Genomic DNA, 12196 nt, shown 5'->3' with positions numbered 1-12196 from the left:
AGATCAAAACAATAAACGGAAAGACCACACGCGCGCGCGCAAGCTGATGACGCACGGGAGTGGGGAAGGCGAAATTTAAATAGCATCCGGTTACTAAAAATAGCCCAACAGGGAATTTAGATGGCGCGCGCGTTATAATTCTTCCTTCGTAGAAGATGTTACATAGAAAAGCTAGAATAGTTGCATTGACTGAGTTTGTTGTAAAGGTGTGTTGCCTCAGACACGTTAAGAATCAACTGCTATGATAATGTTTTCCTAACTTAATGCAAGTGCCCAATAAGGCGTTACTAATCTGTAAATGGATAAAAAAGCACGCGCTTGGGTTTATGCCTTGATCGATCGAGTGAAATGCAATTCTTAAACTGAAACAACAGCATATCAAGGAGTGTTTTTTTAAAAGGTTGTTTTTGCTCGTTTGTTTATTACTCGGGCTTCCGCAGGAACCCGAGTCTAAAAATGCAGGCCGTTCTTTTTCGTCGTATTTGGTCGCCAAAATGGGGGTCATGGTCCCAGGCGTTCCTAGCTGAGTCGCTGGGAACTGGGGATGAGAATCATAACCGCATGCTAATCAATGCTAATCTAAACCCTGCTTTCTTCGTTATAAAGTTGTTGCGTGAAGAAGCCTTTGGAAAGTGCTATGCCTTATATGATCATCCCACATACAAACGCACTCGCCATTCGTGGTAGGCCCACACTAAAAGATGTAGAGCTTTTTCGGAACGGGTCGGTTCACGAATCTTAGCTTGTAAGCTTATATTACTAGCCAACATGTAAGCTTAAATTACTAGCCAACATGTAAGCTTACTAGCCAAATTCACACTAGTTCTCACGAGGTAACAAATGAGCTATATTCGAGCACAAACCTCGAAAAGACTGCCAAAACTATGACTAGTGACTCAACAGAAAACTATGACGCTGAAATGATTATCTCAGATGTTGAAATAACAGAAAATCTCCTTGAGCAGAACCTCGAAGGTGAAGCAAACAACAACAAGCAAATCGCCATATTGGATAAAGAATATAGTAAGCGAAGCAACTTGAAAAGTAAACATTTAAGTTTAACTTTCTTGTTAAATATCCTGACTTATTTGTTTGTTTTTGCTGTATTCAATAGTCGTAAAATACGATTTGATTTTGCACAAATAACCATTTGTGTTTATATCGTACAAGCGATTGTGAACATTGGTTTGTATTACGTATGGAATTGCACATGCTTTAATAGTAGAAGACGTGGTAAATACTCTTGGTGTCTGTAACATACTAAAAAAAGTTACCCATTCTACAAATGTACATGAACATAATGATGTTTTAGTGTCAATAAAGGTACAAGAATTCAGATCTCGTTATGCAAAGTATGTATTTCATAATTGTCATGTTGAATGTGATAGTCATGGCTCTAGACGCGATCATGAACCGAGCAGAGTACCAGTGAACAGATTAAAACGTGTCTTTCAGAAAAAACAGAAAACTAAGGAGTTATGTATGCAGAAATTTCAGTAAAAACACTGCCTAAGTCATCGAAAGTTCATTGTCTTATTAAAAATATTTCAACGAAAAAGAGAAGTATACAGTACAAACCAGGTATCAGATTTGTACAAAAAATGAGAAGGAAACCAATATTCAGAACAGGAAAACTTAACTCTTCAATGAGATATGTTTACAATTCCAGTACAGATAAATATAGGGATAAATATCTCAAATACGGGTGGTTTTCGTGTAATTTCCCATATAGTGAGTATAAGGGTTTAGGTCATAAAAGCAACTGTGCAAATTACAAGTTTTTTAATGATATAGAGAAAAACCCAGGTCCTGTCACCCACCATGTTGATGCTAGTAAAACAGTAAGTGCAGCATATCGTCAAGGGGATGTTGTTATATTTGGAGAAAATGCCGGGCAACAATGTGTTGCCACGAGTTTATGTGCTTTAATTCATCACCAAATGAAAGGGATAACCAACTCTGATGACTTAAAACAAATCATGCATATTGGGGATCAATTGTATAGCAGTTTGTCACAACTTGCACAACAATCGTTTTTACTGCTAACAGAATTACCAGCAGTGCTTACAGTATTAGAGGAAAATTACCAGCTAGTATACAGCGAAAGTTACACTGGTGATGTTCATGGTGAGTCTACCATTGAAGGATATCAATATTGCATGGGCATGAAAAGAGCTTTTGAATCATTGCTAAATGAACAATACAGCTAATTTATTCTAACAGTTAGTTGTATTGCTGTCGGTATTATTTACTGTACTGATAATGGTTATTTTAAAGTGTTTGACTCTCATGCTAGAGATGTTTATGGTAAGAGTCAACCTCCAGGGACATGTATTATTAGATATATCATCTATAGAGAATTTAGTGGAATACTTAGGTTTATATGGATTCTGATTAAAAAAGCAGTTATCTCTCACGCTCTAATAGTAATTGGTTGACAGAATGCTGCAATTTTCGTAACACAAACGTACCGTGACTTCACACGCAAGAAGAAGCCCTAGTACACGATCATGGATCGTCTAGTTTTGTTTTGTTTTTCGTTCCTTTTTCTCGTGTAATTATTTCTATTTTTCATTCTTGTTTCTGTCTTAGTTTTCTTCATTCCTTACATCAGCTTTTCTTTCTCTTCTTTCGCTCTTTCTTTTCATTCTATTCTTTATATATCTTCTTTCGTTTTATTTGTTTGTTACTTCAATTTTTTTATTTATTTGGCACATTGCCAATAATTTCATGTTTTCAAACAAAGCTTCCAATAATCCTTCTTATTTTTTCACTGATAAAGAAAGAAGTTTTTTTAAGGAAGGAAAGAAGTGAAACGAAAAGAAAAGAGAAGAAAAAGCAGTCAAAAAAGCGAAGGCAAAAAAAAAAAAAAAAAAAAAATTATCCGAAACTGTCAATGTTTGTTTGTTGAAAAAATGCGCATGAGAAAACGCACATTTCACAATAGAACTAAAACAAGGCATTTTATGCTCATGTCAATGACAAGTGGTCTAAAGCACTTTGGTTTAAAGCGAAGAGGTCTATTGTCTCATTAGGAAATTACCAGTATTATGATTAAAAAGCCAAGCACATAAAAGACGCTAAGCATGGATCAATCTCAATCACAACAACTGAGCACTCGCCAGAGATAACAGAAGAGAATCAAGAAAGCAGCGAAAGAGAAAGAGTAAGAAAAAATATTCGTTACTTGCCTTGCCTTGCCTTGCCTTGCCTTGCCTTGCCTTGCCTTGCCTTGCCTTGCCTTGCCTTGCCTTGCCCTTGCCTTGCCTTGCCTTGCCTTATTTTTACTTTATCTTGAAGAAACCAAGTTCCCACAATGGCCCAAGGTAGCTTTCTTTGTCTTGCCATGTTTGTTGTACTGGCTTCAGTGATGATAGCAAATGCAAAGCTGGCAAAGCATGAGTCAGATCTTCATGAGGATTCCAGTCAAGAAAATCTTCAGCATGGTAATGTAGATTTTGAGTTACTTATCAACGCTCATAGTATATTGTTCTAATTTTTGTATAAAAAAGGAAAGAAAGTAACAAGGACAAGAGAAAAGGAAGGAAGGAAGGAAGGAAGGAAGGAAGGAAGGAAGGAAGGAAGGAAGGAAGGAAGGAAGGAAGGAAGCTTTGGGCTTGGCCTCCCTTTTTGCATAAGAGCTCTTCTTTTCCTGCTACGTTTCTTTCTTTTGATGAGAAAAAAACATTTCGACGCTGGAATTGTGGTCGCCATTAAGAGTGTGTCCGCTGACCAATCTACTGCGGTACAAAAATGGTTTGTTTTAAGATCGACCTAAAGTAAACAAGTTCCATTCCAAGTTTTGACCGACATTCTCTTTTGTTAATTAACGAATTTTGATCGTTCACCTTTCTTTTTACAGAAAAGAGAGGATCTCCCTGCTTATGCGCTGCAAGTCAGCATGGAACATTCTGGTTCTGGAGGTTCAGCTGTCCTGATGGATATGGCTATAGAGGAGGTTGTAGCTTCTTCATGGGATATTGTTGTTACAAATAATAAAAACACAGTAAACCCAATGTTGTTTATCCAGGAGCATGTTATGGATGTTAAAATAACCTAAATCAAGAGTATGTTAAACGAATTAGAAGAAATCGTTGTAATACGAATTAAATAATACGATTTAAGAACAAAATGGATATCAAAATAATAAAACTATCGAGGAATAACAATTGTTTTGTACTGAGTTAATTGTGTTGCATTTTTAAATAAATTATTTTTTGTTTAATATAGTTGGAATTTAAAAAAATCGGTGGTTCGCGAGAACATGTTCATTTACTAGTGAGTTTGATGCTACAAACGCTGAAGAAATAGAAATATATTTACTTTAAAAGAATGATCCTTTTTTTTAAAAAAAGAAAAATATATTAAGTGCTTAAAATATGCAAAAACCATGAAACAATCGCTTTCGTTTTACTAAAATATACATTTCTTACAACTAATATAACAAAGTAAAAAAGTACAATTTAGGATTTTAAAATATAATATGCTGGTTTTTGTGGTACAGAGGCCTAAAAGAAAGAAAGAGAAAATTGGAATAAACAGCAGGAAATAATGAAGAAAATACCAGCATAAATTATCGATTGAATGTAGGAATAATAATTTTATAAGGATTTTTAAGAAAAAAATGTGTTAGAGGGCAAGATGATGTGGTAATGTTGACACAACTGCTCTACGTAAAATGGTAGGGTCGGGTCCCTTGTTAGTGAATATGGTCAATTCCAAGAACCATAAATGGACAAGCAGCCAGACCATTTTTACGCGCATTTAAAGTACGTCTGATACAATACTATTGCAATCATTTACCTTAATTGTCACTCTCCTCGTCGTTTTCTCTGAACTCTACGTTTGCTCTCTTACGACCAGCTAGAAATGAAAGAAAGTAAAAGAGAATGGTGAATATCCTGTATACCTCGCTTAAGGTAATGCGATCGTGCGTGATCGATTCAAGGGAGAGACCGAACAATACAGTAGAGTAGAGTAGAGTAGAGTAGAGTAGAGTAGAGTAGAGTAGAGTAGAGTAGAGTAGAGTAGAGTAGAGTAGAGTAGAGTAGAGTAGAGTAGAGTAGAGTAGAGTAGAGTAGAGTAGAGTAGAGTAGAGTAGAGTAGAGTAGAGTAGAGTAGAGTAGAATAGAGTAGAGTAGAGTAGAGTAGAGTACAGTTTATTTAAGGAGAGGGTGACACAATTAACCCAGAGAGTTATCTAACACGTGGCCCGAACGAACTCTACTCACACATAGTACTGCTACATTTGTTTTATTATGTCATAACAAGACGCACTTTTGCCTAATATGAGGTTCACGTGACATATATATTAACCAATGATTGCATGGGGAACGTTATGTGCTTGATCGTGAAGAGCAAAATCATATTGCTTACTCTTTTTATACGCGTTCCATATTCTGACGGTTTTGTCCCAAGATGCTGAAATGTACTATAACAAGTCATACAGAAAATATGCGTTAACCCTTTTATTCTTCATCGCTATCTTTCATTCGCCTATCGATGTCGTCATCACCATCATTATATCATCGACAGGGCAGAAAAACGGTTTTTGGCCTTTCGCCATAAGGACAGCTTTACGTATTTAAGCTCAATATTTTGTAAACACGTTCTTTTGGAGCCAAATAGCAAAATATCAAATGCGACCAAAATTTATTGAATGCGTATTTGAGATATAAAGCCGTGTACTTTGGGAGAGGTGATATTTTGATCAGCAGAAAAACTGACATTTTCGTGGATACTAAGTAGATTTACTCTAATTCGACCAAATCTCGTCACAAGTTTCAATCAACAGTGACACAAATGAAACGCTTAAAAATTTGGAGTATTAAACTCAGTTAAATAAGAAAATCGTGAAAGTAGCGGGCTTTTCGTTTTTCTGGCTTGTCTATATCATCGTTATGAACGTCATCACCAACACCATCATCATTACCATCACCACCATCATCATCATATCATCATAAATATCATCACTATAATGACCTTCATCATTAAGGTCATCGTAATTACCACCATCATCGTCACGACAATCAGTATTTACTATTATTATTATCACCATCATCAACGATATTATCATCATTATCATAGTCGTTACCATCACTCATCGCCATCACAATCATGAGCACCACGTTTAAAAGAATATAAAAATTATGATCATCAGTTTCCAACACCACCTGACCCCTACCCCCACCGCCACTACCCCCACCGCCACTACCCCCACCGCCACTACCCCCACCACCACTACCCCCACCACCACTACCACCACCACCACCACTACCACCACCACCACCACCACTACCACTCCCACTCCCACCCCCACATCCACCACTACCACCATTATCACCAGACCACCACCACCACCACTAACACCACACCACCACCACCATCACAACCACCACCACCATCACCATCACCACCACCACCACCACCACTACTACCACTACCTCCACTACTACCACTACCAGCACCAGCACCACCAGCACCACCACTACCACCATTATCACCACCACCACTAACACCACACCACCACTACCACTACCACCACCACAACCAACACCACCACCACCACCAGCAACACACCGCCACCACGACTAACACCAACCGAGAAGTAAGTACCTGAGATCTTTCTGGAATATGAATGAGACAGCGAACACTATCGGTATGGCCGACGTTCTTCTGTACGATCTTACGAGCCTCTGGATCATACACTCTGTAATGAAATAAAACTAAAGTATGTCATTAACTGATTTATGTATACCAGGTGGTTTAAAACAACCAGTTATCTGGTCAATATTAACCTGATTACTTCCTGGACACCAGCTACTATACAGCCATTGACCTGGTCAATGCAAAGTGCCGACACGGCACCTAGAGCACTGAGTACAAGGTCACATGACATGCCATCAGCACTCTAAAATAAAACAATCCAAAAAATCGTAAGAAAAAGGAAGAAGAGGGGAAAAAAGAGAGACATTAAAAAGAATGAGAATAAAAAAAAAAAAGAAAGAGAGCAAAGAAGGAGAGGACAGGAGAGGAGAGAGGAGAGAGGAGAGATGAAGGCTAGACAAACTCTCTTTGACAAACACCTAATCTTACCCAAACACGAATTGTACCATCTTCGGATCCAGTGACCCATTTGCTCGAAATTGAGCTCCATTTGACCTAAAAACAGTAATAATAATAATAATAATAATAATAATAATAGTATTAATAATAATAATAATAATAATAATGATAATAATAATAATAACAGAATTAGGTTGAAGAAAAACAGGAAGAACTGAATAAATGAATCTAACTTTAAATCTGTAAGGGGTAGGCTTACTAGGTGCCCTTGTTTTTTTGTTTTTGTTTTCTTTGCGACTATATCTGTACACAAATACGTTGCTTAGCATACATGTCAACAGACAATACACATTCATGGCTGCGATTGATTTGACTTTTAGCTTTGGAGATTTTTGAGGGACAAAATCCATGAATGATTTTACTTCCAGAGGTGGTGGGTATAGCGGTTATCACCACCCTTCTTAATCGGCTCCAGACAAAAATCGTTTTCGAATGCGTCGAATACTCCAGTTTCGAGATCTCTGTTGCTCTGATGCAGATTCATTTAATCAGAGTTAGCCTCATTTGAGTGTCTAAATATTCACAAATTAAAAACGGTAAAGTAAAGAAATGAACACTTTGAAATTCCAAGGATCTTCAGTGGAACACGTGAAAATATATAGGGCAACCCAGAGGAAAAAAGAGTGTACTGTATTGATCTTATAGTCTTTGATTGCGAACCAGATATTTGTACCTGTGTTACTTCAGCCTCGTGTCCTTGAAGTATAGCTGATAATAACATTTCATTCCCTTTGTTAGAAAACTGACGGATATAGACGAGCTTGTCTGACGATGCGTAAGCAAACTCGTTCCTGAAAATGAAAATGAATGGATAATAAATAAATGAAATAACTTTGCAGTACTGACGAAGACGAAGACGAAGACAAGCAATACTCAAGGCTACTAACCTCTCAACACTGTAAGTCAAATCCATAATAATGCCATCAGATGCTAACTCCTCGCTTTCAGTAGACTTCAGTTCTGCCTTACGGAACACATCATGCAGCCTATGGCAAGAAAGAAGGATTATTGCGAGTTAGCCATCAAAGTTATTTAGATCAGCACAGAGTTGTTTCAGGGTTTGAACTGTGAGTTAGTCATGTCCCGACTTAGATCAGCCCAGAGGTTGTTTCAGGGTTTGATCTGTGAGTTAGCCGTGCCCTGACTTAGATCAGCCCAGAGGTTGTCTCAGGGTTTTATCTGTGAGTTAGCCGTGCCCTGACTTAGATCAGCCAAGAGGTCGTTTCAGGGTTCAATTGAATTGAAAGAACAACATCAGCATCAGTAATTAATCACCTTGCTTTTTCGAGGTCCCACAGAAGAATTCTCCTGTCCCAACCAGCGCTTATCTGGACAGTAAAAAAGTCTTATTGTTAGAAAAAACAAAACTTTCTGTAAATAAAAAAAAAAGTTATACAACAGTTTTAAGTTGCTTAACATGGGATATCCACGAGGCAATCGTGTATTCACGTTTATTATATAGACATGAGTGTTTGACTGGGAAATACGCTACTGGTATTTCTCATACGAACTACATCTGGGACATTATTAACATATTTTCCATATTCTCTTGTTTGCAATAAGTTTTTTTTGTGAATGTGTCTATATAATGAAAAGAAAGATGCGCTTACTCGTGAACTCTTTTCACCACTCGATAAACTTCATATTTTCGCACCCCCGTGTAATATCTTTAATATATTCCAGAGCCTTCAGGAGAGAAGGTGTACAAGAGATTACGAGTGACAAGTGGGATATACAGTTTTTGCGACATCACGTGACGGCAGCCATGTTAGATGACAGGAACAATACAATGCTTTTACATGAGAAAGAAATCAATTTTCAAGGTCGTTCTGCTATTCTAACCACAGGCAGCCCAAGCTGCATTATGGGCGTGGCCAGATGATGATGCAAAACCTCTATTCCATGAGGCAAGGCACGCATACGGCACCGACTTTTTCACAGTCATAAGAAAACTGCTCTATGCTTACCAAGTACGTGGTACCAAACCCGGCCTCCTTGCCCACCACAGCAAGCCCGGTGACATAACTGGTGTGTTCTGTGAAGACGTGTTTGCAGATAAAGCCGGCTACGCGATTAGTGACGGAGTCTTTGTCATCTTCTTTTTTTGGATTCTATGAAAATAAATAAAGCACGGAATTTCGCAGTGCCATCTTGAGCAATCATTCTCGTTCCCAGACATTACTTATTAGCCAAACAGTAGGTTCTATGAAAACCTAATGACCGGAAGCCAGAATATTGCGACAAGGTCGTCAGAGCGCATGCCCTATCTCAGGATCGCTGACTTTAATATGCCGGCTCAACCTTTCTAAAGGCTTGTTTACGTCTTTTATTTGCAAAAGTTTATATATTCGACAAATTGAAATAAAGTCTTAGACTTCGATTCAAGTTTCGAAGATATATAACCGTTCTTGTCGATTTGTCTTGCTTGTTTCTTTTGACCAATCAGAGTTCTTTGCTATGTTATTTTCAACACCCAATGAAATTCGATAGAATTTCAGGGTTTCCAACAGCCTAAGATTTTTGATATGAGGAGTATCTGGGTACGAGAATCTGGGTACGGATAAATTATACACCGTGTGAAAAGATTAAAAAAACTGACGTTTCGGACGCTAGTCCTTCGTCATTTACACCGACGAAGGACTAGCGTCCGAAACGTCAGTAGGTTTTTTCATCTTTTCACGGTGTCATAATTTACCTTTTTATCATTACTGTTTCATTAAAAACACCGACGCAGCTCACACTAGTTTTTAGCTAGTTATCTCTTCCGTTAAGTATGTCAACAAAGGTGTTAATCCCCACTCCTCGCAAAAAACAAACAAACAAACAAACAAAAACAAAAAAACGCATGCAACAAAGCTGTTTACTCCCCCTTCTTCAGAATGGGATAGTCATTTATCGGCAGGTGTTCCGAATTACACGTAACTCGATCTTACCTCATCCTCCGTTTGCTTGCCTAACGCCTTGTCCCCCAGTAATATAGCGTACTTAAAGATGAGGCTCTCATCTGCAGGGCGCATGTTCTGGAGGACTGCAACAGCTTTTTCATCAAAACCCCAGACGTCTGGGAAAAACAAATCAATGGACAAAGAAGAAATGTTCAGTAAGTCAGACAGACAGCCAGTGAGTCACTCATTTATTCATTCGTCCGTGCGTCCGTCCGTCCGTCCACAGCTCCATTCATCCATTAGTCCGTCCGTCCGTCCGTGCCTCCATTCATCCATCCATCCATCGATTCATCCATCCATCCAACCAACCAACCAACCAACCAACCAACCAACCAACCAACCAACCAACCAACCAACCAACCAACCAACCAACCAACCAACCAACCAACCAACCAACCAACCAACCAACCAACCAACCAACCAACCAACCAACCAACCATCCATCCATCCATCCATCCATCCATCCATCCATCCATCCATCCATCCATCCATCCATCCATCCTTCCGTCCGTGCGTCCGTCCGTCTGTCCATCCATCCATCCATACGTCCGTTCGTCCGTCCTTTCCTCCATCTATTATTCCTCCATCCATCCATCCATCCTTCCGTCCGTGCGTCCGTCTGTCCATCCATCCATCCATACGTCCGTTCGTCCGTCCTTTCCTCCATCTATTATTCATCCATCCATCCATCCATCCATCCTTCCGTCCGTGCGTCCGTCCGTCTGTCCATCCATCCATCCATACGTCCGTCCTTTCCTCCCTCCATTCATTCATCTATTCATTATTCATTCAGTCCTATCTACTTACAAATATTATGATCCTCGGATGCAACTACCAGTAGGTCAAGATTCTCGACGAAAACAGATCGTAACAAAGCTATATTACTGGTGTGATCTGCGGTGCTGGAAATCTAAACGTAAAAATAACAAATTGTCTAACAATAGCACAGGTAACCCATGTTGGGTAGCATAGGTGGTCCATGCTGCTAATGCGTCGACCTCTCACCAATAGAGGCTTTGCACAATCACGTGATGGCAGCCATGACAGGAGGCAGGAACAATTGAATCTGGTCTAATCTGATTTACACGAGAAAGAATTCCGTTTCCCAGGGGAAAAAGACTCTATTGCTTATGCCTTCTGTCATGGCTGTCATCACGTGAGGGTGCAAAACCTCTATTCTAGGTGTGTGTTTGGAAGCCCATTGTTCGCCTCTCAGCCAAGCTAGTATGCGAGCTATACGGGAGTATTTCTGGATTTCCTGATTTCGCAAAAACCAACATGTAAGATGAGCGTCGCGGGCATAGAATATTGAATGCAGTGGTGGGTAGTGTGTGTGAATGAAAAAGAATCACTAACTAGTGCGAAAGCGTTGAAATAACTAGATACTTTATTTATTAAAAATATAAAATTAGAGGGGAAAAAAAGTGCCTACACCACCTAACTTAATATTTTCAGTATTGATTCTACATAAAGTGAGTATTTGAATGGTAAAAGAATTTCATATGATTCGAGTGATACATCTTGAAGATATCAAAGTTTATATTTCCAATATGCTAAAGTAGTATAGGGAATGGGGGTTCCAGCGCAATCTCAACACGGGCAAGACCCGTGTCAAAAATCCACCTACGGACAATCCCCACTCCAAGTGTGGTTGGGGGCAACAGCGCAAATATGTTAGTCTATATATGGAGTGCGAAGAATGTAAGAGAACTTTTAAGAAAGAAGCGGATTTGAAAAAGCATTTGAAAATGAAGACGAAGTGTATGAGCAGTTATGATTGTGGATGTGGTAAGAAGTTTGAGACTAAGGTTAAATTGTTTTGGCATTGTCAGGACTGTGAGTACGACTACGACGACTTAAAAAGTGCTTGGTATTAGGTATAAAATATTTCCTATTATATAGATGGAATCCCAAAGCAACTTCAGCACGGTGTCAATACCCGGTAACGGTGAGATTGACGTTAGACAGTTTTGGCGTCAGTCAGAAAGGAAGGTTAAGAGGACTCTCCGAAAAGGTATAGAAGAATTAGGAGCCCTGAAAGCGAGCATAATGGTAGAAGTAAGTTTGTCAAAAGACGAGGTAATGACGACAGCAATGTTGCGATCAAAGTCGTTAGTGATATTAGA

At 39.0% G+C, this 12196-nt stretch overlaps 2 protein-coding genes across 2 annotated transcripts in view; one reads left to right on the top strand and one right to left on the bottom strand.

Annotated features, from left to right (window-relative positions):
- Positions 1–3024: 3024 nt before the first annotated feature.
- Positions 3025–4169, top strand: LOC148913625 (U-actitoxin-Bgr3c-like). Its single transcript, XM_089034222.1, has 3 exons — positions 3025–3166; positions 3301–3446; positions 3863–4169. The coding sequence occupies exons 2-3, from the start codon at positions 3317–3319 to the stop codon at positions 3994–3996; spliced, it is 264 nt and encodes an 87-aa protein (XP_088890348.1). The 5' UTR covers positions 3025–3166; positions 3301–3316; the 3' UTR covers positions 3997–4169.
- Positions 4170–4393: 224 nt separating this feature from the next.
- Positions 4394–12196, bottom strand: part of LOC116304102 (uncharacterized) — a 33084-nt gene continuing 25281 nt past the window's right edge. The window contains exons 16-27 of the mRNA XM_089034215.1: positions 10878–10980; positions 10059–10186; positions 9093–9236; positions 8401–8453; positions 8013–8111; positions 7799–7916; positions 7096–7161; positions 6798–6910; positions 6616–6709; positions 5377–5431; positions 4804–4863; positions 4394–4508 (exon numbers count right to left, since the gene is read on the bottom strand). Of these exons, the coding sequence (XP_088890341.1) occupies positions 4805–4863; positions 5377–5431; positions 6616–6709; positions 6798–6910; positions 7096–7161; positions 7799–7916; positions 8013–8111; positions 8401–8453; positions 9093–9236; positions 10059–10186; positions 10878–10980 (1032 nt within the window). The 3' untranslated portion in view covers positions 4394–4508; position 4804. The remainder of the gene's footprint in view (positions 4509–4803; positions 4864–5376; positions 5432–6615; positions 6710–6797; positions 6911–7095; positions 7162–7798; positions 7917–8012; positions 8112–8400; positions 8454–9092; positions 9237–10058; positions 10187–10877; positions 10981–12196) is intronic.

Source organism: Actinia tenebrosa, unplaced genomic scaffold (assembly GCF_029948245.1).
Source record: "Actinia tenebrosa isolate PJP-AT-01 unplaced genomic scaffold, QUT_ActTen_1.0 PGA_scaffold0__85_contigs__length_37466705, whole genome shotgun sequence".
Lineage (NCBI taxonomy): Eukaryota > Metazoa > Cnidaria > Anthozoa > Actiniaria > Actiniidae > Actinia > Actinia tenebrosa.
Note: the sequence above shows the minus strand (reverse complement) of the source record. Positions and strands in the feature narration are given on the sequence as shown.

Bases quoted from the DNA above. Each gene is read 5' to 3' on its own strand.
- LOC148913625 (XM_089034222.1), top strand. From the start codon at position 3,317: ATGGCCCAAGGTAGCTTTCTTTGTCTTGCCATGTTTGTTGTACTGGCT. The intron at 3,447-3,862 runs GTAATGTAGATT...TTCTTTTTACAG, and splicing joins TCAAGAAAATCTTCAGCATG to AAAAGAGAGGATCTCCCTGC.